Here is a 26963-nt window from a genome sequence, read left to right as displayed (position 1 = left end):
AGATAATTGGCGAAATTTCATTTGGATTTAAATTGAAAACAGTCTTTAAGTTAACAACAGGACTTAAAAGTAGTTACCCTTCAAGCAAGAAAACTGAGTTCAACAAAGAAACTCCGACCTCAGACCGCGAAAATCGGGCTTGCACTCACACACTTGCAACTATTTGTGTATGAACACAAAGTCGAACGAGAATCGTGGTGAAAAATGAGAAAAGGAAAAGAAAGACAAGGCCAACAAGAGCCAAAGCGTCATTCTGTTATTTTTTGTTGAAGTGTTTGGTCGCGTCGTGTCTCGTGTCGTTGTTTGTATAATGTTAGTTTATTAATTATAAACAATTTTATTAAATTATAAACAATATGGAAAACAAAAAAGGTATGTTTTATATATCGCTCAAAGTGTTTGGGTTAAAATGTTGTTTCTTCTTGTGTTGTAGATGTAATCTCTAATGATGAAGAAAAATCTAGAAGGTGAAACATGCGATTGGGTTAATAAAAAAACACCAACAACAGCAGCATCAAATGAAATAAAATGAAAAAAAATGTATTGTATTTTATATTGTATTTATTGTGAAAATTTCGTTTGCCAAAATAAAATAAAAAATAAAACAGTTTCAGTGAAAAAAAAAATAAATCTTGTTCTTTTTTTGGTCGCAAATGCGAAATGTCATCCCTTTTTTATTCCTCTTTCTGGTAGGTTTTCGCTGCTCCGGCTCAGGTCCGCCTTCGGCTCCGTTTTCTCGGAATGGAGATTTTCACCACACCAATACATATGCAATCGACTTCGCGGTGATTATAATTTCCATACTAATTTGAGCCGCCTTCGGACCAGTTTCTGATCCGAAGTCGGACTCAGCTCCGCCTCAGGCGGAGCGGATTCGGACCGAGGTCGGACCTGTTTGCTTGAAGGGTAGGCTCGCTTCAACGGTGCATTAAAAATAGCTAATCCTTATCTCTGATCTTAAAATGGAACGCGCATAATATCTCTGATGAAACACCCGAATTATTTTAAATTTGTAAGCGAACACACCCGCCTGATGACATTTCTTATCTGACATTTCTTTTTGATAAACACAAACTGCAAATTGTAAACACATGTGATTTATTTTTTTAAAAACACTTTAAAATTTGGAAATAAACAAAAAATGACTGAAATTTGGAACGAAGTTGATCTTAAAATACCGCCACTCATAACAATTAAAGTATCAGATGTAACCTTTGGTAAGAAAAACTATAATATCATAGAAAAATTAGACACCAAAACGATTGAATTCTCATTCTAGCAAAACAAGTTCGTTCTATATTTTTGAAACGAAAGACTTCCGAATTCGACTATCTGCAAGATGAGATTGCTAACACAGCAGCATTACTCTCACGTTTGATGGCACGCCGTAAGAACTCCTTCCACAACATGAGTGGTTTCAAATCCGTTTGTAAACTCAACTCTGCACTAAGCCGTCTTCTAAAACTTGCTGTTGAAAAAAGCCTCAATAACTTCTTCCAAATGCTTCCTGACTCAACATCATACAATGAAGTACCATCGAGGAATAGTTTCGATTATATTTTAATACGATTAATTTCTGTGCATAAAATATTCCAACGCATTTCTTACTGTTGCCTAGAATCTGCTCAATATTTTAACAAACTAATGAAGAAAAATTTCTTCATGGACACCATTGCACTTTTTCTAGCTACCATTGCAAAACTTTGGGATTTAACTAATAAACTTGGCAATACTTACTCAGAATTTTATAGAAAATTGTTGCAATTTAGAAAATGTTTTCCACAAATGGATTCACACAGCAGTTTTGAAAATGTCGTCTTTCCCAGAGAGCTTGAAAAATTCACCATGCAACAACAGCCGACATCAACTGAAAAAGAAGTTTCCAACACCACCGAATCCACTTCTACCATAACAATGCACAAGGAATTGCCTCAAGCTCCATCAGTTCCAGTTGTAAGTGTTCTTCCAAAGCTACAAAAAGAAGAAGACTTGGGAATGGCCATTAGCAGAGAATCATTGAAACCAGTCATTGATTTGAGTCGCATTCACAATGTCGATGATGTACGGGCATTTTTCAAAAAGGAAGATGAAAAACGAAAGAAATCTATGAATTCGTGTGCCACAAAATATATTCTTAAACACGAATGGCTGGCCATACAAAAACTGGTCGAGAGGAAAGTAATTGCAAATGATCATCAAAAAGCTCTCAGTGTTTTTCGAAAGTTTATTACAAGCAAAACTTAATGATAACTTTACGTTGGAGGCACCATCTTTGGGAATGTAGGAATGATGTGGGTTTGTGTTTTGTAGTTATGTTTCTGTAAAAGAAATTAGATATATTTTTGAATTTAAAAAAAAACTAGTTGAAAATAAATAATTAGTTTAAAAAAAAAACATAAGTAATTTTTTAAGTAAGTTTTCTTTTTGTAAAAAAGTTGAAACTTTTCGTTATGAATCCTGCTTTTGTAAAAGTATAGGTTTCAAATAAATCTGATGGTCTTTTGAATCAATACTTTTGTTTTATTCCAGCTAAAGCGTCGGAAAAAAGGGTCTAACCTTGCTTGGAATAAGATTTTTGTTTTTATGGGTGGATCGATAGGCAATTAACAACTCCGATGAAGACTACAAAATCGTTTGGAGTGATTTTTAAAAATTAAAATTTGACTTTAACTGGTTGTCATTTTGTATTGAAATATGTATTCAATTACAATGTTTTTGCACCATAACGATACAACATATTGTGAAGAAGACATTGTACTTTTGATTTTAGCTGTACGACATATTTAAGCCTAGATATTCGACGAAACCCGCAAAACTCCGCTTAAAGAAAAGGTCAGGTAGTGCAAATTTAATTTTAAAAATTTCAAATAAGCCCCAATCGATCCATGAAATAAAAAAAGACAGTGCCTTTGGTTAAATGACGGTGTCATACTAACCCGAAACCTGAGATTAATCGGCCCTATCACGAATTCTATTCGTATGGGAAATTGTCTACGATTGCCGAAAACACAATTCCATTATTCGTTCGTAATGGAAAATTTCATACAATTCGACACTACGATCGGATTTTGTGATTGTTTTTTTTTTCGTGAACCGTGGCAAATTTCCGATACGAATAGAATTCGTGATGAGGCCGAATATTCAAGGTTAAATCAGTTTAGCATCTATAAAAAAGATCAGGAACAATTAGATCCATTTTATTCGCAGCTAAACTGGACAACTGGTAATTCAACTCTTAAAATTCAACAGCAAATCACAAGAAATAATCATTCCAAACTTGGGCTTTCGCGGACTTATTTTTGAAAACAAATTTTTTAAATGAAGTTGGTATGCCATATTGTAGTTAGTTGAATTAGTCATTGTAAAGAAATTTCGAATTAAAAAAAAAAAACGTTTCTATTGCAGGCACCGTTAATAACACTGTGCAAGTTTTTTCAAAAAAAAATTTGAGACAAGTGCGCTGTTGACTTTATTTCGGACCTGAGAAACCGATTGGCATCATTAGTTTTTCGATTTATCGATACGACTTCAAACTAAATTTTTTTCGGAAGTTTTTTTTAATAATTTTAAGCATTTTGCCCGGTTTAAAGTCATTTTTCTACTTTATATTGCTATTTATTCGACTCAAATGTTATTTACTATGACTTGTAATCATTACGCCCAAAAAATTTAACTCCAAAAATCCGTCTGCAATTTCCATAAACTGCTATATACCAAGTTTGGTTCTAGCTCCTTATACAGACGGACAAACGATCTTGCGGGATTACTTTTTTTGCATTCTTTTTCATCTTAGTGTCATGTTTGACCGTTATCTCAACTTTTAAGAATTCATATCTGATATAAAAGTTAAATATATCGAAATAAGAGGAAGGACTAAGCGAACTGAGGATTTTTAATCATGAATTCAGATGCGAACAAAGTGAATCTTGTCCTGAATAAAGATGAAACGAAGTACGTGGTGTCATAAATTACTTTGGATTGTCGCACAGCTCTGAATTGAGCCCCCAGCTCAAACGCATACAAACTCTTGGTATTTGCTGTTTCTTTACGCTGAGAAAACAGTTCAGGAATAAGGCTTTGTCGGAAGAACCGAACCAATGAGACGTTTTGCGCCAATTGACAAGAAAAGAACGGTCGCGGTAGGTAAAACGAAATATTATACTTTAGTAGAATATATATTACACACGTGAAATTAATGAACTTTGACACCCCATTTCATTTAGTTTAAAACGCAAGACAGACGAAGAAAAAGAAGTTTTTAATAATAGAGTGAGCAGGTTGAAGGTGATTTCCGACGAATTGAGGTGCAAAATTGGAAACTTCTAGAAAGATTTAAATCCGGCTAGAAGAGACTTTTGAATGCTGCTTTGATGCAATACACGCTTTAGAACTATCATAATTATATACGGCTACATTAACTTTTAGGAATATCTATTCCAAGAGGTATTCAATAACTTAAAAAAAAAATAAAATTAACGGCCTGAATTTTTGTAATGATAGTTATAAAAGGACAAACAAAATTACCTTAACAAATGCTTTAAAGTTCTTCCTAGAAGTATTCAAAGAAGTATCAGATGTTTCATGAGAAATTGAATAACTGCTCGCCTTTGATGTTATATTCATTTTACGTACTCGGACTTCAATACCATCTTTCAACGAATCAATCCATTCTTTTCGTTTTAAATCGTCTATTGAACAATTTTTCTCCTCCTTCTCTTCCTTCACTTCATCATCGCTTTTTATTTTCAAAATATTCAATGCTGACAGCCAACCATCTGAAGAAGGTTTAATTGGAGAAACTTTAATTTTGGAAACATTATTTGCGTTGGGTGTTTTTTTATTGTTATTTGGAATGAAGGGCTGTGTTTTTGGTAAAGTTGCATCTTCATTCCGTTCAACTCGGTTGTCAACTTGACGTGTAGGACTTTTGTTTCCAAATGCAAATAACTCATCTTCATCTGAAATGCATCCCCCTCCAGCAGAGGGTTTAGATTTTTTTGGAGATGACCCAAAGTTAAATATATCATCGTCGTCATCGTCACTGTCATTATCAGTAATAAGAGCAATTCGACCTCTTTTGGCTGAAACAGATTTATTTACGGGTTGCTGACTCGACTGTGCTACTACTTCTGGTTGGGTGTTAACAATTTGACTCTTTTGAAGAAAACCTGGCAACAAACTTGGTCTTGTTGATTGAGGAACGTTTCTTTTAGAAGTCGATACTAATGGACGTTCAATGGGTTTCTTCTGATTATCACTCTCTTCTTGATTTTCATCTCCGATGGGAGTTGATATTCTAGGTTTTTTGCTCGATACCCCATCCGTTTCAATGGGTGTTGTAGGCCTCTTTCTAGTTTCATTACTCTGAGAGTTTTCTTTAGAGCTCAAGATTTCATTTGAAACCATATCCGATGACATAACAAGATTTTCACTAAAATCATCATCAGAGAAATCAATATTTCTTAAATTTTGAACTTCTTTTTGACTAATTTCTTGTATAGTTTGCTTAGATCTTTTACTTATATCACTTTCGGGGATCATTGAAAGACGATCCGATGAATTTTGACTCTCGACAATAACCACTTCAGAATCATAAACTTCCGATTGAATTGTTTTATTTGGGCCAACTTTGCTTTTCAAACAATTACTTTCTGGTATATCGGAATTTGGAAAATAAAGTGAATTTAATTGTGATTTCTGTGATGCTGTATTTTCTGCCAGCATAGTACCAATATTTGGTGATTCAACAGCAGAATCAGGCAAGATATTGGAGATCGTACTGTAAGCTGGATTGCAATACTTTTCTATTGTACAACATACAATTGCCAATCCGATTTCATATTCGGGTATGGTTCGAAGAGATTTCGATTCAATATATTCTAAGAGAACAAAATTTAATAAAAAAAATACGAAAGATGGAAAACAAAGCAAAAAGCCAACTCACCAGAAATTGTGTTTATTGTCTGGGTTCCTTGTGACTGTGTAGATGCAACATATTGCACCACAATCGTATTCTTCTTTACCAAAAAAGCTTTCGAAACATTATTTTTTAAATCTTTACATTGTCCCCCAGCTTTGGTAACAATCTCCGAATACATATCGAAATGTTTCTTTGTCATAAAAACAAATGTTTTGCCAGCAAACAGTGTTTTACGATTTTCATTGAAACCCAAATGTTCATCTTGGATAGCTGAAGACAATTGATTGCTTCTTTTGGGCATAAATCCACTTGGATTTGGTGGTTTTTTTTTCTCTTGAATATTCTTAAGATATTCTTTCCAAAAAGAACATGACACTATAGGAATTTTCTCAATAAGTGCATGTAATACCTTGATAGTTATGGTTATCTCGGGCATTGTTAAATGAGTGCACTTTGATTCCCATTTGGAAATTATATTTCCCCCTAATAAGTCAAGTTGTTTCTTTATTTCAACCAAATCTTTGGGGTTCAATGATGAGACCATTGTATTAATACTGTTTTTGGAAATGAGCCATTCATTTTTCAATGCTCCAAATAAAATACGATCACCTTCTTTGAGGTCAATTAGATTGCCTTTGGTGAGTTTTTGTTTATTTTCGATGTGTTCATTGTGATAGGTTCCGTATTTGGAACCTTTATCTTGGAGTTTTAAAAAGTCATTTGTGACTTGAAAAAGTGCATGTGACCGGCTTATGGATGTATCATCGGTCAAAACTATATCAGAACCTACACGACCTACGGTGTATTGTTTACCTGTTAGAAGGTATATTTTGTTGCCTGTTTTGTAAAGTATAGAAAGATGTACTCAAGCAATTTGATTCATTTAACAATAAAAGAAATACCTGAATTTATATGAGTAATTACCCACATAATTTTTATATTTTTTTTAACACAATTTTTAGTAAATAAGATTTTTATTTTGATAAGCAGTTTAATTTTATGATTCAAGTGGCGAAATGTTTTTATTCGAATCGCAATTTCACAAAGAATATACATATTTTAGATTTTGATGATAAAAAAAATGTTTAAAACAACTCTGTTAAATAGCATACATACCTATTAGGGTGGCCCCACAATCTTGAATTAAATATCCCTATTTTAGAATAGGTAAAAGTTGAAATACGCTGCGGGTGATTAAATTTTCATTGGATTTTTTTTGGTTTTGGTTTACAGATATGAGTTCACCGTCAACAGGCCAGGGGCCAGGCCCATGCATTTTGCTAAAAAAAAAATTAAAAAATTATTTTTTTCAGATTTTCGAAAAAAAAATCCAACCCTTGCCAATAAAATTGTATTTTCTCCAAACCTATCGAAAAAATGAGACATACAAATAAATGCTTTTCGTTTTTCAGTACGCAGCTCTAGCGAAAAATTGGAGAGTTTTCACTCATTTTGTCACTTACTTTTTACTGTCCTGTGCATTTTTCTTGACTCCAAAGAGCAGTGTTGACGGTTTTTTCACTTTGTTGATTTTTCTGGATTTTAAATTAATTAAGAATTTTTTTATTTTCACTTTGAGAGAATACTCGATGATATTTTTTCGTTAGCATTTTCGTTGTCGACTTTGGAGACTTGAAAATTTTTCGTTTCGCATCAACAGCGTACTAGGATTTACTCGGGAAAGTTTGACAACACTTCATAGCTTCAGCCTTGTGCATTTAAAAAAAAATCATACAAAAAAGATACAAAACCACCACTAACAGGGCTATTCTGGAGTTGTGATGCTCACAAGTCACAATTTTTTGTGAGGTTTTTTTTGTGAGGTTTCTTATGAGGTTGTCACAATTTGGTATTCTACGAAAAACCTCATAAGAAACCTCACAAAAAATTCACCACAGAAAGAGGTGAGTTTCTAAGTATGACAGCCAGCTGATCAAAACAAATAAAATAAAAAAAAATCAATATGCACACTTTTGGATTTATATCTTCGAATTAGAAAAGAAGATATATTTTTTAATCTACTCACATTGACTAATCAAAATATTTTATAGGGTAAAGGAAAGAAAGCATTTATCGACCGAGAGAAGTCTGTACCTTTTCATCAAGTCAACACTTCTAATCCTCTTGTCGTTGATGAGGATCCTCTTATTCAGCGTCGATCCAAAAAACAAAAAATTGGTAGATTCATTTGAAGTAAAAGTTACATTACATTAGAATGGTTAGATCTGGTTTTTGATCTGATGAGTCATCGATTTCTCTTGGTGGATTAAGAGCTGGATTGAAGTCGCTAAGTAGTGAGCCTTCGTTAATAACTTTATGGTCAACGCTTATCTGGAATGTATTGTCCGGCTTCACAACTAATTTGTACAAATGTGGTAGTTTATCTTTGAAAGGCTCCTCTAAGCGTTCCCTTATTAAAGAAAACAAATCAATTACATACAATTTACATCTAAAGCAACTAGTACTATTGGCATCGATTAGAGAAAAAAAGCAGAATTAATAAATTATATATTTTTGTTTTTTTTTTCTTCGTACCTGGGTTTACGGCAGTGTTTCTCTTCTATGGAACCATTAATTGTATTCACGTGGCGGAAAATGAAATGCAATTTGATGTCATTTCCACACTTGTCTGGTCCGAACATGATAGTGTATGGGGTCTTGTCATTGAACTGAATGAGGATTAGGAAATGAAATTTGGTTGTTGTAGGCGCAAGTAAGTTGAGCAAATGTGAATTTAGGAATTTTGTTCTTTACCTTTTTAAGATCTTCAGAATTCTTGCCGGCAGATAATAGCTTAATGTATGAACCACTGCATTCTTGACCCTCCTGTTGGTTTTTTTTTTTTATTATTTGTTAATAAAAACATATCATTTCTTTAACGAAAAAAAAAAACTAAACAGTCATACCTGCATTATTGTGACTTCATATTGTACTACTAATGGTTTATCTTCAAACTTGAAGAGTTTACTTAAAGGCGATGAGATTGCAGCATGTTTGGATTTTGATTTGAGAACAAGTTCAATATCGTTCTTCCAAACGATTCTTTGAGATGATTCGAATTTCCATATGTCATCGTATTTGGCTATTTCTTTAGCAATGTCATCCTTCTTGGCTTGAGAGCGAGTCCAAGCTTTTTCTGATTTCTCGTATCGTCAAAATGATAAACGAAATAGAATTTACTGATGATTTAATTAAAAATTGAATACGGTGGCCGGAAGACCACTTTTTAGACTAGAAACCGAGATGCGCCTGCCATTGATGACAATCATATCTGCATTGTATATGAGTTCTTTCGAATGTGCTTTTTTCGATATCAATTTTATCAACAAACTCGTCGAATTTATCAACCTCTTCCAATTCAAATGCATTTTTTAGGGCATCATAAGATAGCGTTTGTGTTGCATTTAAGAAATTCAAAGAAATCGTATGGTTCCAACATTGGCTCCTTCGTTTGTGTGTCCGTGAACTTCGTTTTCACTTTCGATTTGAGCAAAGTGATAAATGATGGCTACTCCTTGAGATAATGAAAGAGAGCTACATTATCAAGCATAAAATCATAATCCTGTGTTTAAAACAGTCATTGCCGACGCAGGCCATGTCGCAAATATTCATCGATGACTTCAACATCGATGAGAAACTATCTCCAGATACAACCAACATCCAATGGCAAACGTTTGGGACACTGCTTGGGGTAAATCAAAACAAGGTCGAATTCCATTTTTGTTGAATCACAAATAAAAATAAAATGCACGACTGGGGTCGCACGTACTTGCTCTTGCAGTTCAAAGTATCGTTATCTTAAATAGCTTTTGGAAATTTAAGATTTTGTTTAGTCGAGAAAAAAAAATCAAAAAATAAAGTTGCAAGTTAAAAAAATTAAAATTAAATTTTTTTTTTTCAAAAACTTAAAAAAAAAAATTTTTCAAAAACTTTTTTAATTTTTCTTTTTAATTTTTGACACTTCAAAATTATGTCTGTAAATTTTGAATAAAATTAACTCATGTTTTGATGAAATATATGAACTTAAAAAATATGTTAATTTTTGAAAAACGGCAACGCCATATTTCCGTTCTCCGAATTTTTTGAGAAAAACTAAAAACGCAGTTTTGTTAAAATCAATAAGAGTATTGCGCACACCAAATTTAATCGAAATCGTTAGAGCCGTTTTCGAAAAATTTGCAATACCTCGAAAACGTTATATGGGAGATATGCGTTAAAATGGAGATATTAAAAAAATAAAAAAAAGGGGTCTAGGGAATTATGTAAAAATCATCTGTACCAAGTTTCAAGCAAATCCATCGATCCGTTTAGGCCCTAGCTCGATGTACAGATGGACGTACAGACGCACAGACGCACAGACCGACGGACGGCATGACGAAAACCACTTTTTTGATCTTCTCCATAATCGTAATGTTGGTTTTGATTAAAACCTCGATTTTTTTTTTCTACACGAAACCAATACTTGCCCTATAGAGCAAGTAAAAACTTTAATTTGTTTTCAAAACATTTTATGGAAATAAAAGTCAAAACTCTAGCAATTTGTGAGTTGTGACCTGCTCTGAAGGAGATCACAGTTTTTACAATTTTTATGAGGCTCACAAGTTGTGAGGGTACGCCAGAATTCGAAAAACCTCACAAAATCAAACTCACCACACCTTATGAGGTTCTTGTGACTGTGAGGTTTTCGTTAGAATACGAAAAAGTCACAAAATCGAGTTTAACTCGAGTTATGAGGTTATTGTGACTTGTGAGACATCAGTGAGGTTGCCCAGAATAGCCCTGTAAAGTGCAGAGGATTTTTTCTTTTTCACTATTCTCATCTCAATTGGCCAGGCCACTGACGCGCGCCCAGGGATTTTTTTTATTTATTTGGTTTTCAAAAAAAAAAAAACAAAAACTATATTTTGTTTATTTCCAATAAATATTATAAATAGTTAAAAGAATTTTTTATTTGCACTAGAAAGAAAAACTATTTCTTTTACGTATAAATTTCATCACTTACGTACTTCTAGATTCGAGCAGTCATGGATTGTAGCAGTACGGATATAACCGGTGAAATATATACTCCTAATAAGTACTTTTAAAGAACAAGTTTCAGTGGTTTTTCTGTAGCTAAAAAAGCGTATACTAGGCTTAAGTGACAAATAAGTGAAAACTCTCCAATTTTTCGCTAGAGCTGCGTACTGAAAAACGAAGAGCAAAACGAACCCAACAAACAAAATTGTATTTTGAAAATTTTTTCTCCAAACCCATCGAATGAGACATCAAAAAGAAAGATCTTTCTAAGCTCTATTCATAACTGAAAACCAAAAGTTTCTTCGAAGTCTGGTTGCTAAGTTATTTGCATGCAAATATTTAAAAATAATAAACAAATTTCTTTCTTTATTGTTTTTGAAACACTACAAAAATCAAAATTTGACAGCTGCAAATGTATTTTTGTCGGGTTTTCCATTGGAGATGGTAGTTTATTACTAGTATATGTTTTGGTTAATCTAGCAGGGCTATTCTGGCGTTATGAGGGTCACAAGTCACAATTTTTTGTGAGGTTTCTTATAAGGTTCTCACAATTTCGTATTCTGCGAAAAACCTCATAAGAAACCTCACAACAAATTCACCACACGAAGAGGTGAGTTTGTTTTTATGACAGCCAGCTGATTTGTCAAAACAAGTCCGATAAAAAAAATTTATTTGCACATATTTTGGATGCATCGAACTAACATCTACTCATGCTCTTCTTCCCGAGTAGATACGATTTGTATTGAATTCGTTAAATGTGCGTTCCATTGAAAATCTCTACTAAACTACTAGTATTACTTTGCCACCTCCCAAAGGAACAGGGCTATTGTAAAAAATTTACCCTCGGCAAAATTGTTCAATCCAATTCGAAAACGCTTAAAATTCTAGAGCTTTTATGTAATTCAATACAACAAATGAAAAGTGTACTAATTATATGTCCACCACTGTATTTAAATGTATTACCTGTTGTTCGAGTCTCGATTTTTCTGTTAAAATAAAAACTTTATTCTGAAACGCACCAAAGCAAAACTGTTAATTACATAATTTCAATTATTTGAAGTTTAAAACGTCAACACGAAAGTTATCAACTCTTGTTTTTTTTCCCGATTATACCTACCTTCTGAGATAAATTCTAATTTAGAAAGTCTACTTGAGTTCGCGTAATAAGTTGTTGCCGAACAGAAGAAAAGTCTAAACAATGTTACGCACAGTCTCAAAATTCACAAGAGTGCTTCAGCCTATTTCACTTCTTGTCTCCAAGCCCAACAAACTACCTCAATTATGTGAACAATTTTCCAGACAACTCTCAGTTACTATTCCTAACTTTGATAAATCAGAGTAAGTTATTTATTCTATTCATTAATATGCAATTAAACAAATAAAAAAGCTCCCACTCATCTACGTAGAATTCAAATAACTTTTGTGAGAGCGAGTGGGGAAAGAATAACATCCAAGGGCAAGGTTGGAGACACTATTCTCGATGTCGTTGTTAACAACAACATCGATTTGGATGGATTCGGAGCCTGTGAAGGTACACTCACATGTTCCACATGCCATTTGATACTAAAACCCGCTGATTACGAAAAGCTCCCCGACAAACCTGGCGACGAGGAGCTAGACATGCTAGATCTAGCCTATGACCTCACCGATACATCTCGTTTGGGTTGTCAAATAACTTTGACCAAAGATATGGACGGCTTAGAGGTTCAAGTTCCAGCAACTGTGAATGATGCACGTAGCGCGTAGCAGCATCGATCGTTCAAATAGTGCAAAGCAAACTAGCTATGAATATCTAAATGTAGAATCATTTTTTCTTTAGGTAGCTCTATTTTTAATTTTGGTGTTTTTACAATGTAGAAATTTGTATTGTTATGGAATATAAATAAATAAAAAAACAAAGTTCATACATAGGTATATTTTTTCAAAACAAAACTTAATTTTTTCTTTTCTTTTGAAAAAAAAAAACAACTAACCTAAAAGTTAGTTTATAAAATTAACATTATATGATAAGCTTCCGACATACGCAGAGATGAGAGTAGAGTATACCTTTTCACTCCAAGTTGATTGCTTTGATATGGTTAGTGGCCTTGAACTGATCATTAATAATAATGAACGCGAAATAGAATTCGCCTAGAGCTTGATTGCACGCAGTTAAGATTTATGAAATAAAAAACAAAAACAATGTCAAATAAATTATTTTGTTTGTTGTATATTATGATAAACTTTGAAAATGTTTAAACAAAATAATATGGTTTATAATTTTAATATAAAACACAAAAAAGATAATGACCCACGAGTTGTTATAAATAAATTGATAAATTTATATCAATGAATTTGCGTTAGAATAATATGCCATTGGTTTTTTTTATCTATAATAATTGTTGGTTACTTGATGCGGCACACACATATGCATGTACAAATCTTAAGTACATTAATTTCCGTGATAATATAATATAAAATAAACTAGTAGATATTGCAACAAATGAAGTTTTTGATGAAATAAAAAAAATTAAATAATTGTTAAAGAAACTGAATTAGAGAGACGATTTATCTTGAAATGCTTATTTGTTCAATTTAAAAATCTGCATTTAAGTAAAAATTGAACATTTGTTCAATAAGATTTGTTAAGCTGTAGTCGAAACAGACTAATTGAATTTTTAATTCAAAAATGTTTATATTTGTTTGTTTTTTTTTTTTTTATAGATTTTGGTCTTAATAATTTATGTATTTAGTTCGCTTTCATACAAAATAATCTCTAAAAGTTTGTCGAGTTAAAATTTTGCTGAGAATATAGTATGGAAGTTGAAATATAACTCGAAATTAATACTAGGCATAAAAGCCCAGTACCATTGAATAATTACACTAGTTTACAAAATTATAAATTACACATCAGTTCTTTGGCCTATTATACGTTTTTATCTCCTTAATGATATATTGAGTTGAACAGACTTACTTAATCTTAAGACACCTCGGGATATAAAAAATTTTTCGGAAAGATTTAAACAGGCCTCGAAAGAACAAAAACTGTTATTATAGTAACCGTTACGATTTATGTTTAAACAATTTTCCTTACATAAAAGAATGACGTCCGAAGTAGTTAATAATACGTTTTTCGAATTTTTTAGCGGTAATATTTCAAAAACGGAAGCTGATTAATTTTTTTCTGACTTCGGATTCGAGTTCAGTACACCGAAAACCTTCAGAAAAGTATATTTTTGTTTAGGCAAAAAAAAAGAATTTTTACCAACGGTATTTGATCATAAAACCGTTTTTTTGCTCTCAAATTCTCTTAAATGACTTAGTTGATTTCTACGAACATTTTTTTCAGTTTAATTAAATATCTTAATTTAATGGGTGTTCATTTCAGAAGAATGAAAAGTTGCGCAACTTCAAATCCATGGATTTTATAACTTAAATTAAATTTCGGAGTAATGAGAGCATGATATAAGCGTATTTTTACTTGCGATATAGGGCAAGTTTAGGATTCGTAAAAAAAATCGAACTCGAGATAACAATTTTACATGACATTACGGTGATGGAGAATGCCAAAAAAGTGGGTCCGGCATTTCTGTCTGTCTGTCTGTCTGTAAGAACCTCGAGCTACAGCCTAAACTACAGAAGTAATTTTCTTTAAACTTGGTAGTTAACAGTTTTGGGTGATTCCCAAGAGGACAAATTAAAGTTTTTTTTTAGGACCAAAACTAACGGTACCTGTCATATAACGGAAACAGAAAAGTTGATTTATTTCAAAAACGGCTCTAACGATTTTGATTAAAATTTTTCTGCTTACTGTTACAGATAAGAGCCTCCTTTGATAATAAAAAAAAAATGTTTGTACCGTTATTAACGTTACCTGCTATAGAACGGTTTTTTGGATTTATGAATTTCTCATTAACGACAAAACAGATTTCGACCAAATTTTTAATACAGAAACTTTTAAACAATCATTATTTAAAAAAAATTTAAATTTTTCAAAAAACACATTTTTGGATTTTTAAAAAAATATTTCAAATTTTTTTTTTTGAAAAATCAATTTTTTGGAAAAGAGTTGGTGAAAAATTTTGATTTTATGTGTAAATTAATTGTTTTTATGTGTAAATTAATTATTTATTCAAAATTGCTTATCAACTTTTTTTGTTGAAAAATGTTAGAAAATTTTTATATATAAAAAATTATTTTTTTAAAAAACGGCTCTAACGGTTTTCGAAATTTTTTTTCTAAAAATTCCTTTTTATACTAGAAATAAAATGGCATACTTAGTTTTTTGTAAAAGATCATTTAAAACGGTATTTAATTATTTATAAAAACAGATTTTATTTTTTTTTGCACCACTAACGAAATTCCGTGAAAATATCAAATTTTAAATTTTCCCTTATTTTGTTCAATGAAAAACTTTAACATTAGAGTAACTTTTACTATAAGACCAAGTATGTACATTAGGGTGGGTCAAAAAAATCGAATTTTTTTTTTTTTGATTTGGTACTCCGAAAAATCGATTGCTAGACCTCTCTAGAATATACACACCAAATATGAGCTCTTTATATTAATGGGAAGGTCCTCCGCTTTGCAATTTTCCATTTTTACATCAAGCTTCTACTAAAAAAAAATAATTTTTTTATTAATTGACTTTTTAGCAAATTTCTTTTCATATTCTTGTAGGAAATTGAACGCTCTACAAAAACGGCCTTATACACTTTTTTCGTTTATCTAACCGTTGAATAGATATTTGAGGTCCAAAAATCGAGAAAATCTTTAAAAATTCGTTTTTTGTTCTTAATTTTGTAACAAATTGAAAAATTATAATGATCAAACGCGCAAGACATATTCTTGTTGAAAATTGATTGCTCCACAAAAAAGGTCTTATTAACTTTTTTCATTAATCTAACCATTCTAAAGATATTCGAGGTCAAAGTTAAAAAAAATATAAAAACATTTTATATTTTTAAAAAAATTCTAATTCACTGAAACTTCATTATTTTCAAATTAGCAAGAAGTATTCTTGTAAGGGGCTTAAACGTTCTACAAAAAATTCCTTGGAATGAAATTGATTGCTTTAACCGTTTAGAAGATATTCGTATCCAAACCAATGCTCACTGATTTCAATAGTTTTCTTATGACCCGTATGAATTGCGATTTGGATACGAATATCTTCTAAAAGGTTAAAGCAATCAATTTCATTCCAAGGAATTTTTTGTAGAACGTTTAAGCCCCTTACAAGAATACTTCTTGCTAATTTGAAAATAATGAAGTTTCAGTGAATTAGAATTTTTTTAAAAATATAAAATGTTTTTATATTTTTTTTAACTTTGACCTCGAATATCTTTAGAATGGTTAGATTAATGAAAAAAGTTAATAAGACCTTTTTTGTGGAGCAATCAATTTTCAACAAGAATATGTCTTGCGCGTTTGATCATTATAATTTTTCAATTTGTTACAAAATTAAGAACAAAAAACGAATTTTTAAAGATTTTCTCGATTTTTGGACCTCAAATATCTATTCAACGGTTAGATAAACGAAAAAAGTGTATAAGGCCGTTTTTGTAGAGCGTTCAATTTCCTACAAGAATATGAAAAGAAATTTGCTAAAAAGTCAATTAATAAAAAAATTATTTTTTTTTAGTAGAAGCTTGATGTAAAAATGGAAAATTGCAAAGCGGAGGACCTTCCCATTAATATAAAGAGCTCATATTTGGTGTGTATATTCTAGAGGGGTCTAGAAATCGATTTTTCGGAGTACCAATTCAAAAAAAAGAATTTCGATTTTTTTGACCCACCCTAATGTACATACGTACGACCCCAGTCGTGCAATTTATTTAACCTGAATCTTAAAAAAACGTGAATCTAAAAAAAATAAAAGGATTTTATTTTATAAGTACCCTTAAATTATGCACAACATAATTCCAATATTCCCAAATATGATTAAATCTATATAAAAACTAATTTTTCAATTCTGTAAAAAAAAATACCCTTTTTCAAATAGCTTTTGTTGAATTGGAAAATAAAACCCGAAACCCATTTGGCAAGAACAAAAAGAAGAATTTTTAATTTGCACACTGAATGTACAATTTAAAAATGTACAAATAGTATTACTATACTGATGTTTTACTCTTATTTATAAGGTATTGTATCTCACTGAGTAATTTTATACAAATAAAATAAATGAAATAATTAAGAAGATTCTTCGTCTCCATTAAATAAGATCTTTGTGAATATTTTTATATATGAGACATTAAATGAAAGTATCTTAATAGAAAGACCAAAAAAAGTGCTTTGTTTATGGATATGGATTTATTTTTGACATTTCAATTTCTTTACCTCCAGATGTTTTTTTTAAACTAGTGAATAATATGGCCGTTAGAGATTAGAGTAGGGAGAGCCATCTCCTTGACATCCCAAGAGTTTGCACGATCAAAAAGTATAATTCGGGAAAAAACTTTCAAACTAAATTTAATAGCAAGGTTAAGTGGTTACGTTAATCCATGAACTACACTGCAAACGCCATCAAGTGGTAAGAATTAATTTTCGGCTAAAATTGGGGCACAATAGGCCTTAAAGGCCGCAGTGCATTTTCCTTGCATCTATTTATTCATTCATTCATTTGTCCACTCCATTTTGGATTTGGGTTGATAACACACAAGAAGATGAACATTTTGTTCAGTTATTGGTTGCAAGTGTTTATTTTATTTTTATAAAGGTGTGTTGGAGTCTAGGTCCAAGTTGTAATTCACTTGATTAACTCGTTGTCCACATGGCGTATACTTGCTTTTTTTTAATGGATTTCTTTTTAACCCACATACCTACATTGAAAATTTACCTCTCTCTTCAGTTATATAACCTTACCAGCTAGCTGGATATTAATTAATATCAGACGAAAGCCCTCTCCTTGTAAATGGTACAATTTTTGTTTTCAAATGGTTGATCTTAAGCCCCAGCGATAATATATATTTCCGGTAGGCGGGAACCTCGAACTCAAACTTGCTGTAGGCGGTTACTACCATGTCATTGCCAAAACCAAGACAGCAAATGAATACCCAGAGATGTTAAATGCTCCAGTAGTTCATCTAATACAAAACTCCACTGCTAGGGTGGTAGTATCCTTCCGTGTGGACAGCCTCTTGTAATTATTTTCTGTGTTGTTTCACTTGTATTTGTTTCTACCGTTCTTGTGCTGTGCTTTTTCAATCTACTTAACTTTGGTGATCGAAACGCACTTTCGAGCTTTACATACAGATTTATGAGAGGTGTTATCGAAGGGCCTCTCCATATCTAAAAAAGGACACTATTGCCGTTTATTTAGCTTCTAATGCTTTTTTGAGATTATTGAGTACTCCTAAAAAAAAAACTATTATATTTTTTGTAGTACGATTCGTCAGTCATCCTGTATAATCGGCCCAAAAAAATGCATTTGTGAAGGAGCACATTTTCCGAGTCATTGAAATACGAGTAGGTACTTACAATTTTAAAATGTATATGATGCAAAAAAAAAAAATTGCTGTAGCCCTTGTATATATCTTATAACTTTAAACGAGCTAAAATTGTTTATATATATGTATATATATATATAAATATATATAAAATTGGGATCTCGGAAACGGCTCTAACGATTTCGATGAAATTTTCAGGGTTTGTTCATCTAAGCGAGTAAAAAATTTTGGAAGTATTTTTGGAAAAATCCGCCCACTGCCACGCCCACTTTTTTAACATATAAGTTTTTTCAGAAACGGCTCTAACGATTTCGATGAAATTTTCAGGGTTTGTTTATCTTAGCGAGTCAAAAGTTTTGCAAGTTTTTTTTGGAAAAATCCGCCCACTGCCACGCCCACTTTTTTAACATATAAGTTTTTTCAGTAACGGCTCTAACGATTTCGATGAAATTTTCAGGGTTTGTTTATCTTAGCGAGTCAAAAGTTTTGGAAGTTTTTTTTGGAAAATCCGCCCACTGCCACGCCCACTTTTTTAACATACATATAAGTTTTTTCAGAAACGGCTCTAACGATTTCGATGAAATTTTCAGGGTTTGTTTATCTTAGCGAGTCAAAAGTTTTGGAAGTTTTTTTTGGAAAAATCCGCCCACTGCCACGCCCACTTTTTTAACATATAAGTTTTTTCAGAAACGGCTCTAACGATTTCGATGAAATTTTCAGGGTTTGTTTATCTTAGCGAGTCAAAAGTTTTGGAAGTTTTTTTTGGAAAAATCCGCCCACTGCCACGCCCACTTTTTTAACATATAAGTTTTTTCAGAAACGGCTCTAACGATTTCGATGAAATTTTCAGGGTTTGTTTATCTTAGCGAGTCAAAAGTTTTGGAAGTTTTTTTGGAAAAATCCGCCCACTGCCACGCCCACTTTTTTAACATATAAGTTTTTTCGGGAACGGCTCTAACGATTTCGATGAAATTTTCAGGGTTTGTTTATCTAAGTGAGTAAAAAGTTTGGAAGTATTTTTGGAAAAATCCGCCCACTGCCACGCCCACTTTTTTAACATGGAATTTTTTTTTGGTAACCACTTTAAGGATTTCGATGAAATTTTCGGAGTTTGTTTATCTAAGTGAGTAAAAAGTTTGGAAGTATTTTTGGAAAAATCCGCTCACCTCCACGCCCACTTTTTTAACATGGAATTTTTTTTGGTAACAACTTTAAGGATTTCGATGAAATTTTAAGGTTTTGGTCCCCTAGCCGAATAAAATGTTTTGGAAGTACTTTTAGAAACATCCGCTCACAGCTACGCTTATTTTTCTCACATATTAGTTTTTTGGTAATTGCTTTAAAGATTTCGATAAAATTTTGAGGGTTTTTTCCTCTAGGCAAATACAACATTTTGAAAGTATTTTCTCTTACATTAGTTTTTTTTCGCGGAGACAGATTCAACGATTTCAATAAAATTTTGAAGGATGGTTCCATATTTTACGCATTGTTCTTTTTCTTTTTGTTACAATAACTAAACAAAAATTTTTAGATCATGACTTTTTTGATCATGTATTGAAACTTTTAAGTAATTTGTTAATTAGGTATCACACATTACCTTTGTCTTACGTTTTTCTTTTGATTAAATGCAACTATTGTTAACGTATAAAAATAAAATAACTCACAACAAGCCGACAAGGCTTAACTTGAAAAAAAGATTAACTTTATGTACACTATCCAAAACTTTCTGACCCGTAAATTAAAATTTGAACAAAAAGGGATCTCATTGCTGTAGGCATTTTCGATAATGCAGATTCCTGTAACCCTTCTATCCATTACTGATCGTCGTATGTGTATTCAAACGTAAATAAACTGGATTATAAAGTGGGAATGTGGTGTTTTGTAACCCGCGAAAAAACTGGTCATTGCAAACTCAAACCCACTCCAAAAAATTGCTGTTTACATTTGACTTTTTTCACTGAAAGTTATGACATTTAAAGATACCGAGCAAAGCTCGGTCACCCAGGTACTAATAGTTTATATATACAAGGCTGTAGCGCTATAATTTGATAAAATATTTTGATTCATGTGAATGATTCATCATTATTTTTTATAAATCATATTTCTTTGAAGAACAAAGCAATACCGCTATTTATTTTGCTTCGATTTTTATTAAGAATGCAAATAACGTGCTTTGTTGTAGGTAGTTTAAGAACATGTCATTTTTTGCCTCCAACGCACGTATGCAGTAAAATTTAAATGTTTACGTGAACCTTAAACAGAACTATGTCTAAATAACAAAACAACCAAATAAGCTATGTAATGCAGTTCAACTTAAGAAAAAAAAAAAAAAAACACTGCAACTCATCTTGAAAAAATCAATTTTTTTTTCCTTTACCATTATCTATTCATAAACTGATAAGTAAAAAAGTAAAAGCTCTCCCTTCCACCCATACTGAAATTCAATTTAATTCACCTAATGTGACCCCCAATTGAATGCCCACTGATAGCCCCCACAACAAGTCAACACAATCAAATTCAACAAAAAAAAAAAAGAAAACATCATTTCTACACACAGTTTTTGACTCTATTTTATTTATTTTTGTTTTTAATGCAACATACGGTTAGTTTTCTTAAAAAAAAAATATGAAACAAAATATTTAATTTTTAGTCTTACATTTCAAACAAATGAAAAAAAAGGGCACACACTTGCACTTGATAGGGAAGGAAATTCTTCAGAAAAAAAAACAAAAACTTGCTTCTCTCAGAGCAACATGATTTGACAACAATTTTTAAAATGTGTTAGTGCTCATTTAATTAATTATATATTGTTATTTAATCTTAGTGTTAAGAATTTTTATGAATATTTAACGCTGCTCAAGATAAGGTTTTTATTTTATTTTTTATAAATGAAATGATTCTGTAAACTGACTCATACTTTTACTTATGAAACAAATAATGATAATGAGATTATTTTGTAACCAAAATCAAGAAGAAAAAAAAAATACAAAAAATATTTAATTGGATAAATAGCCGTATACTATATATTTTCACCATAATAATAATAGTTTTGGTAAGAAAAAAGAAAAAAATTTAAAAAAAAACATAGCAAGTATCCAAATGTTAAGAAACTAAAATAAAAGCATTAAAAGCAGAAATAAAATGGAAACATACAAGTTTCAGAGTTTCTTTTTTGTTTATAGTTTTTTTTTGTTTTGTTAAAAGTTTGTAGATATTATTACGAGCCCTTTTACTTTACATTCTAACCAACAGTCTCACAAATAAGTGAATGCTTTAAGCATCCTTCCTTTTTTTTTATTATTTTTTTTTTTTGGTTATCTACACAAACCAGAGTTAACTTCTCACAAAGTGTGATAGTTGCGCTCGTTTCGAGCCTTGTAGAATTTATAAGCGACAAGGCTAATGGCTAGCAAGCCAAGAGTAAGGACAATGCCTCCAATGAATGAAGGTCCATCGAATCGGTGGCAAGGAACCGGAGGAGCGACTGTGGTTGATGATGGGGTTTCAGTGGTGGAGGAAGTGGTCGATGGAGCAGGAGTTGTAGTCGAAGATGTACTTGATGTTGTCGATGGAGTGGTTGTACTGGTCGTAGACGATGTGGTTGTAGTGGTAGGAGTTGTGGTATTTGTTCCTGACGGAGTTGTAGTCGTAGTTGGGACCGTTGGGGTTGTGGTAACAATGGTCGTAGTTTCTGGAGCGAGTGTGGTTGTAGTTGCATTTGTTGGTGGAGTCGGATCAGTTGTAGAATCAGTTATTGGAGGAACATTTGTTGTTGTATCATTTGAGTCGACTTTAGTTGTGGGTATAGTTGTCGTCGTAGTCAAAGCAACATCCGCTTCTTTCGTGTCATTGGTTTTTTCTTCTAGAGCTTTGGAATGAAAAATAATAAAAAAAAAAATAGAAAAAATAAGATAAAATGCACGCGCAAATGCAATGCATTAAAATATAAACCCTGCAACGTCATACCTGCACAATTCGCAGAAATGAAGAGTCCAGCCAACAAGCATAGCAAAAAACTTTTAGATGATTTCATTTTTTTTTTTTACTTTTCTTTCTTGCAGCAATCGACAAAAGATACGATTTCTTTACTTTTTAATAGGCAATAAATTTTTTGTAAAATTGATAAGAATATTTTCACTTGGATTAACTGCTTCGTAGCGGAATTCTTCTTGTAATTAAAAAAAAAATTTATATATCAGTTCAAGCAGATGAATAAAGTGTAACTATGAACAACACAAAGGCCGTGTAGAAAATTCCACTGAATTTTTTTTTCTTTTCGTCTTTTGACAAATGGGCTGATGGCCGATGAAGAGATGATAGAAATTTCGGGATGTGTTCGTAGGTTATGCGCTTTATTTCTACGTCAATGGGGGATGGGTTCAAAAAATAGGAAAATAGTTTTGTAATAATTAGGAGATTGGGCTTTTAAGCCAAACGTCAGTGGTGAAGAAAAAAAAAAAAAACAGAAAAAAAAACTTTTGACATTTCAATTTTGAGGAAAAGTGGCGTGTATTATGCATGTATGCTTTTGTTTTCCTCAGAATTGATTTGATTTGATTGGTTGTACTTCTTTAATAAATAGTTTTGATAGAAAGGAAAAAGACAAAGACAGATTGCTTAAAAGCCCAATTGTTTGGTAAATTGGGTAGATTAATTTCATACGAATTTTTTTTTTATGTTGTTTTAAGCCTAGTACGCAGCTGAAGCGAAATGAAAAATTTTCAAGTCTTCAAAGTCGACAACGAAAAGGCTAACGAAAAAATATCATCGAGTATTCTGTCAAAGTCAAAATAAAAAAATTCCAAATTAATTTAAAATCAAGAAAAACAACAGAAAATAATTTTTAAGACAAGAAATAAATGAATTATTATTTTGTTGATGTTTTTTTCTTGATTTTAAATGAATTTTGAGTTTTTTTTTTTATTTTGCCTTTGACACGTGTGAAAAGGTGGTACCACCTATTGGTTTAGTGGAAATAAACCCCCTATTCTGGCAAACCTCACAAGTCACAAAAACCTAAAACAGAATATGAGTTGCGCAAACGTGGTTCAGCCTTGGTTCAGGAATTTAACTTGCCGGTTTTGGCAGATTAGCATTTTGTTCAATAATTTAGTTCAAACATATGGATTCGGCTATTTCAACATAAATGGACCTAAACAACCGATTTTGCTGAACCACGTATTAAATATTTGTACAACTTTCCCTAATGCCGACAAATATGTCACACGGCTTAAAGGCTTGGCCACACCGGAAGGTACATATATGCTGTAGCGGTACGGGTAGTTGTATGAAAAAAAATTCCACATCTGAATTGCCCGTACCGCTACCGCATGTACACTCCGGTGTGGCCAAGCCTTAAAGGCTTGGCCACACCGGAGGGTATACGGTATAGCGGTAACGATATTTGTACTAAAAAAATTCCACACCTGAAAGTTGATGTGTCAGTTTGGAATTTTTTTCATACAAGTACCCTCACCGCTACCCGTACCGCTACCGCATACCCTCCAATGTGGCCAAGCCTTAAAGGCTTGGCCACACCGGAGGGTACGCGGTAGAGGTACAGGTAACGGTACGGGTATTTGTATGGAAAAAATTCCAAACTGACACATCAACGTTCGGGTGTGGAATTTTTTTAATACAAATATCGTTGCCGCTACCCGTACCGCTACCGCGTACCCTCCGGTGTGGCCAAGCCTTAAAGGTAACGATATTTATATGAAAAAAATTCCACATCTGAACGTTGATATGTCAGTTTGTAATTTTTTTCATACAAGTACCGATTTTTTTTTTTTTTTTTTTTTTTTTTTTTTGTTCAAAAAATGCCACACGGCACAAGCCGGAGAGATGAACAAAACCTCTTCTAACATTAGAAAACGAAAACAGCCCAAAATCACCATCAACAAATCCATCGAGATGGAAGTGGCGCAGCAACTCGTTGTACTCAGCCGCCCGCCAAAGCAACCTTCGCAACAAAACGATGGAAATCCTGGTACCTCCAACAATGGCGCCACAACCCGAGCCCTTCAAATCGAAATCGATGACGACCTCCTGACAAAGGAATGGAAGATGCCGGATAAAAGGCACAAGGCAGCAACACCATCACCCCGCCAAGACATGGACACTGGCGCTCCATCACAAAACCAATTCGCCCCCCTGCTGGACATAACAATCCACACGCTAAAAAAGAACTCGCACAACCACAACATCACGAGACAATTATCACAATCAGCAGTCAGCAACGTGGAGGAAGATGTCCCAGGACAAAATAATAACACCGATGGAAGCACCAAAGACGGTACCAACAATACTCCAATCAACACCTTAGGAAAGGAAAGCATCCCTAGCGATATACCACATACAAGTAAGTACTGTCCGCCAATTATAATGAAAAATGTAGACACTAGAAAATTATTATTTGATTTCCGAGAAAAGTCGGTAAACTTCGCGTATAGGATAGTGAATCGCGGGAACAGCAGTAGGCTGTACGTCGATAACGCAAAAGTCCATAGGGAGCTTATGGATCTAATGAGAAAGACAGAGAGTGCCCAAGCACACTCCTTCACTTTGAAGGAAGACAGAACCACCAACGTGGTCCTAAGGGGCCTCACCTCAGATTATTTGGAATCCGAGATCTTGGACGAGCTCAAAATGAGAGTCCCTTTCGCGGAAAAGGTTTCTATATTTGAAACACTTCGGTCTAGGCAAAAGAAAATAAACTATAATCTCTTTTTGGTCCGGTTAACACCAGGCACCAGCATGGGGGAACTCCTCAAAATCAAATATTTGTTTAATACCAGGGTTCACTGGGAGAAGCCAAAGGGAAACACGGGCGCCCTACAGTGCAGGCGCTGCCAACAGTTCGGCCATCTCGCAAAGAATTGTGCAAACCAATACAGGTGCGTAAAATGCACCAATAACCACCAGCCCGGCGCCTGCACTGTGGAGAACAAGGGGGAGAGCAAGGCCACTTGCGTCAACTGCGGCTCAGACCACCCAGCTAACTTTAGAGGATGCGAGTCCTACAAAAAATATGACTCCAGAAGAAAACGCCTTCTGCAAGAAGCAAGTGCTAAAAAAGCTGACGCAAGAGGCCTCTCCCTCGCGATCTCCAGGGGTGCCCCTGTGGCACCGGGTATTTCTTATGCCAGCCATTTCAAAGCAACCCAAAATAACACCCCCCGAGTGGAACCCATGTTCCCGAACTACTCCAATAAAAAAACAGGACAATCCACTATTGATCAATTCATGTCACTGTCAAATGACCTTTTTGGCATTGGCATGAACACACTTATTTCGAATATTGAAAAGTTCATGTCTAACCTAAACAATTTCAGCTCCCTCGCGGAAAAAAGAATAGCGTACCTCGACCTGGTCAACCAACTCCTTTTCTGCTCCAAATGATGTGGTTAAAAATTCTACAATTCAACATTACGTCCTTAGTTTCACAAGCGCGGAGAATAGAACTTCAAAAAATTCTCCAAGCTAGCAATTGTTCTTTTGCGTTTATTCAAGAAACTCATTTCTCGAATAGACACAGAATACAAATACAAAACTATCACACTTTAAGAAATGACAACCACCAGGGGGTAGCCCTGCTCATCAAAAATAACATTGAATACGAGCTGGTGGACTATCACTCAACAAATTTTCCTTCGCTTTTCGTCACCATCAAACTGAAAATTGATAATTCACCCAAAACACTTCTACTAGGGTCGGTATACTTCCCCTCGAACACCCCCCCTGCACAATTTACCTCAGAACTCAACGCTATTGAAGCCCTCTCCAACAGATTTGATGGTTCAATTATAGGTGGTGACCTCAATGCTAGGAGTACCAATTGGGGGGACCACACCCATAACCTAAACGGTAAGACGCTTGAATCATGGTTACAAAACTTCAATCCATCCCTAGCCAACTTCACATCGGATACACCCACCTTTCCCAGAGGACCATCTTTTTTGGACCACTTTCTCATATCCAGTCATCTAATTAACCACTTCAATAAAAACTTCTCATTGAAAACCCTTCCCACCTTTACAGAGCACTGCCCCCTACTTCTGTGCATAAGTATTGGAGAAGCAAACATCTGCCTGCGTGAGGAGCACTCACTCAGATCATTTAAAAATACCAACTGGCAGTCCTTCAGAAACCAATTAGATAGCAACCTCCTTCAACTTTTTCCCCCAGCGACCTCCTGCCTACCCAATACCGACATTGATAAATACATATCACATTTTAATCAAACACTCATTACCACCCTAGAAAGAAACTCCACAAGCTCTTCCATCTCATTCAACAAGTACAAGAACTTACCCCCTGAAATCGAAAACCTCTATAAAGTCAAACACCAGTGGCAAAGGCGTTTAAAAAATATATTCCACAGATCCCTTAACAGAATCAGTCCAGCATATAGAGAGTTATCATCCCAGATCGCCTTATTAAACAACATTATTAAGCAAAAAGTAAACATCTGGTTAAACAAGGAACTAAGTGACAGACTTTCCAAAATTAAGCCTGGCCCATGGGCCTTTAAAGAGGCGTTCGGGATCTTGGGCAAAAAGAAAAAATTTCATTGCAATAAAGTGGTCGTTAATAATGAGACC

General features: G+C 33.4%; 5 protein-coding genes across 5 annotated transcripts; 2 read left to right on the top strand and 3 right to left on the bottom strand.

Annotated features, from left to right (window-relative positions):
• Nucleotides 1-969: 969 nt before the first annotated feature.
• Nucleotides 970-2330, top strand: LOC129910463 (uncharacterized). Its single transcript, XM_055987862.1, has 2 exons — nt 970-1217; nt 1280-2330. The coding sequence occupies exons 1-2, from the start codon at nt 1142-1144 to the stop codon at nt 2242-2244; spliced, it is 1041 nt and encodes a 346-aa protein (XP_055843837.1). The 5' UTR covers nt 970-1141; the 3' UTR covers nt 2245-2330.
• On the bottom strand, nt 2211-6949 carry LOC129910462 (nibrin). The gene is made up of 4 exons (XM_055987861.1): nt 6823-6949; nt 5945-6757; nt 4525-5879; nt 2211-2318 (listed from the first exon to the last, which is right to left on the bottom strand). Exons 1-4 carry the CDS (start codon nt 6848-6850, stop codon nt 2253-2255), a joined length of 2262 nt encoding a protein of 753 aa, XP_055843836.1. The 5' UTR covers nt 6851-6949; the 3' UTR covers nt 2211-2252.
• Nucleotides 6950-8125: 1176 nt separating this feature from the next.
• Nucleotides 8126-9094, bottom strand: LOC129909388 (calnexin-like). Its single transcript, XM_055986473.1, has 4 exons — nt 8827-9094; nt 8675-8746; nt 8456-8589; nt 8126-8330 (listed from the first exon to the last, which is right to left on the bottom strand). The coding sequence occupies exons 1-4, from the start codon at nt 8830-8832 to the stop codon at nt 8126-8128; spliced, it is 417 nt and encodes a 138-aa protein (XP_055842448.1). The 5' UTR covers nt 8833-9094.
• Nucleotides 9095-11994: 2900 nt separating this feature from the next.
• Nucleotides 11995-12838, top strand: LOC129910100 (adrenodoxin-like protein 2, mitochondrial). Its single transcript, XM_055987363.1, has 2 exons — nt 11995-12274; nt 12343-12838. The coding sequence occupies exons 1-2, from the start codon at nt 12135-12137 to the stop codon at nt 12680-12682; spliced, it is 480 nt and encodes a 159-aa protein (XP_055843338.1). The 5' UTR covers nt 11995-12134; the 3' UTR covers nt 12683-12838.
• An 8776-nt stretch (nt 12839-21614) lies between these two features.
• Nucleotides 21615-22627, bottom strand: LOC129911319 (integumentary mucin C.1). The gene is made up of 2 exons (XM_055989073.1): nt 22327-22627; nt 21615-22228 (listed from the first exon to the last, which is right to left on the bottom strand). Exons 1-2 carry the CDS (start codon nt 22391-22393, stop codon nt 21702-21704), a joined length of 594 nt encoding a protein of 197 aa, XP_055845048.1. The 5' UTR covers nt 22394-22627; the 3' UTR covers nt 21615-21701.
• Between the last annotated feature and the right edge of the window lie 4336 nt (nt 22628-26963).

The sequence above is a fragment of the Episyrphus balteatus genome, chromosome 2 (genome assembly GCF_945859705.1).
Source record: "Episyrphus balteatus chromosome 2, idEpiBalt1.1, whole genome shotgun sequence".
Lineage (NCBI taxonomy): Eukaryota > Metazoa > Arthropoda > Insecta > Diptera > Syrphidae > Episyrphus > Episyrphus balteatus.
The sequence above is the reverse complement of the archived record's forward strand: the minus strand, read 5'-3'. Positions and strand labels throughout refer to the sequence as shown.

Coding starts and splice junctions, on each gene's coding strand:
- LOC129910463 (XM_055987862.1), top strand. CDS start 1,142: ATGACTGAAATTTGGAACGAAGTTGATCTTAAAATACCGCCACTCATA. Junction 1,218..1,279: donor AGTATCAGATGTAACCTTTG/GTAAGAAAAACT, acceptor TTCTCATTCTAG/CAAAACAAGTTCGTTCTATA.
- LOC129910462 (XM_055987861.1), bottom strand. CDS start 6,850: ATGTGGGTAATTACTCATATAAATTCAG. Junction 5,880..5,944: donor GACAATAAACACAATTTCTG/GTGAGTTGGCTT, acceptor TTGTTCTCTTAG/AATATATTGAATCGAAATCT. Junction 2,319..4,524: donor ACTTTAAAGCATTTGTTAAG/GTAATTTTGTTT, acceptor TTTCTTTTACAG/AAACATAACTACAAAACACA.
- LOC129909388 (XM_055986473.1), bottom strand. Junction 8,590..8,674: donor ATTCTGAAGATCTTAAAAAG/GTAAAGAACAAA, acceptor ATCCTCATTCAG/TTCAATGACAAGACCCCATA. Junction 8,331..8,455: donor AAACACTGCCGTAAACCCAG/GTACGAAGAAAA, acceptor TTCTTTAATAAG/GGAACGCTTAGAGGAGCCTT.
- LOC129910100 (XM_055987363.1), top strand. CDS start 12,135: ATGTTACGCACAGTCTCAAAATTCACAAGAGTGCTTCAGCCTATTTCA. Junction 12,275..12,342: donor CCTAACTTTGATAAATCAGA/GTAAGTTATTTA, acceptor TCATCTACGTAG/AATTCAAATAACTTTTGTGA.
- LOC129911319 (XM_055989073.1), bottom strand. CDS start 22,393: ATGAAATCATCTAAAAGTTTTTTGCTATGCTTGTTGGCTGGACTCTTC. Junction 22,229..22,326: donor CATTTCTGCGAATTGTGCAG/GTATGACGTTGC, acceptor TTCATTCCAAAG/CTCTAGAAGAAAAAACCAAT.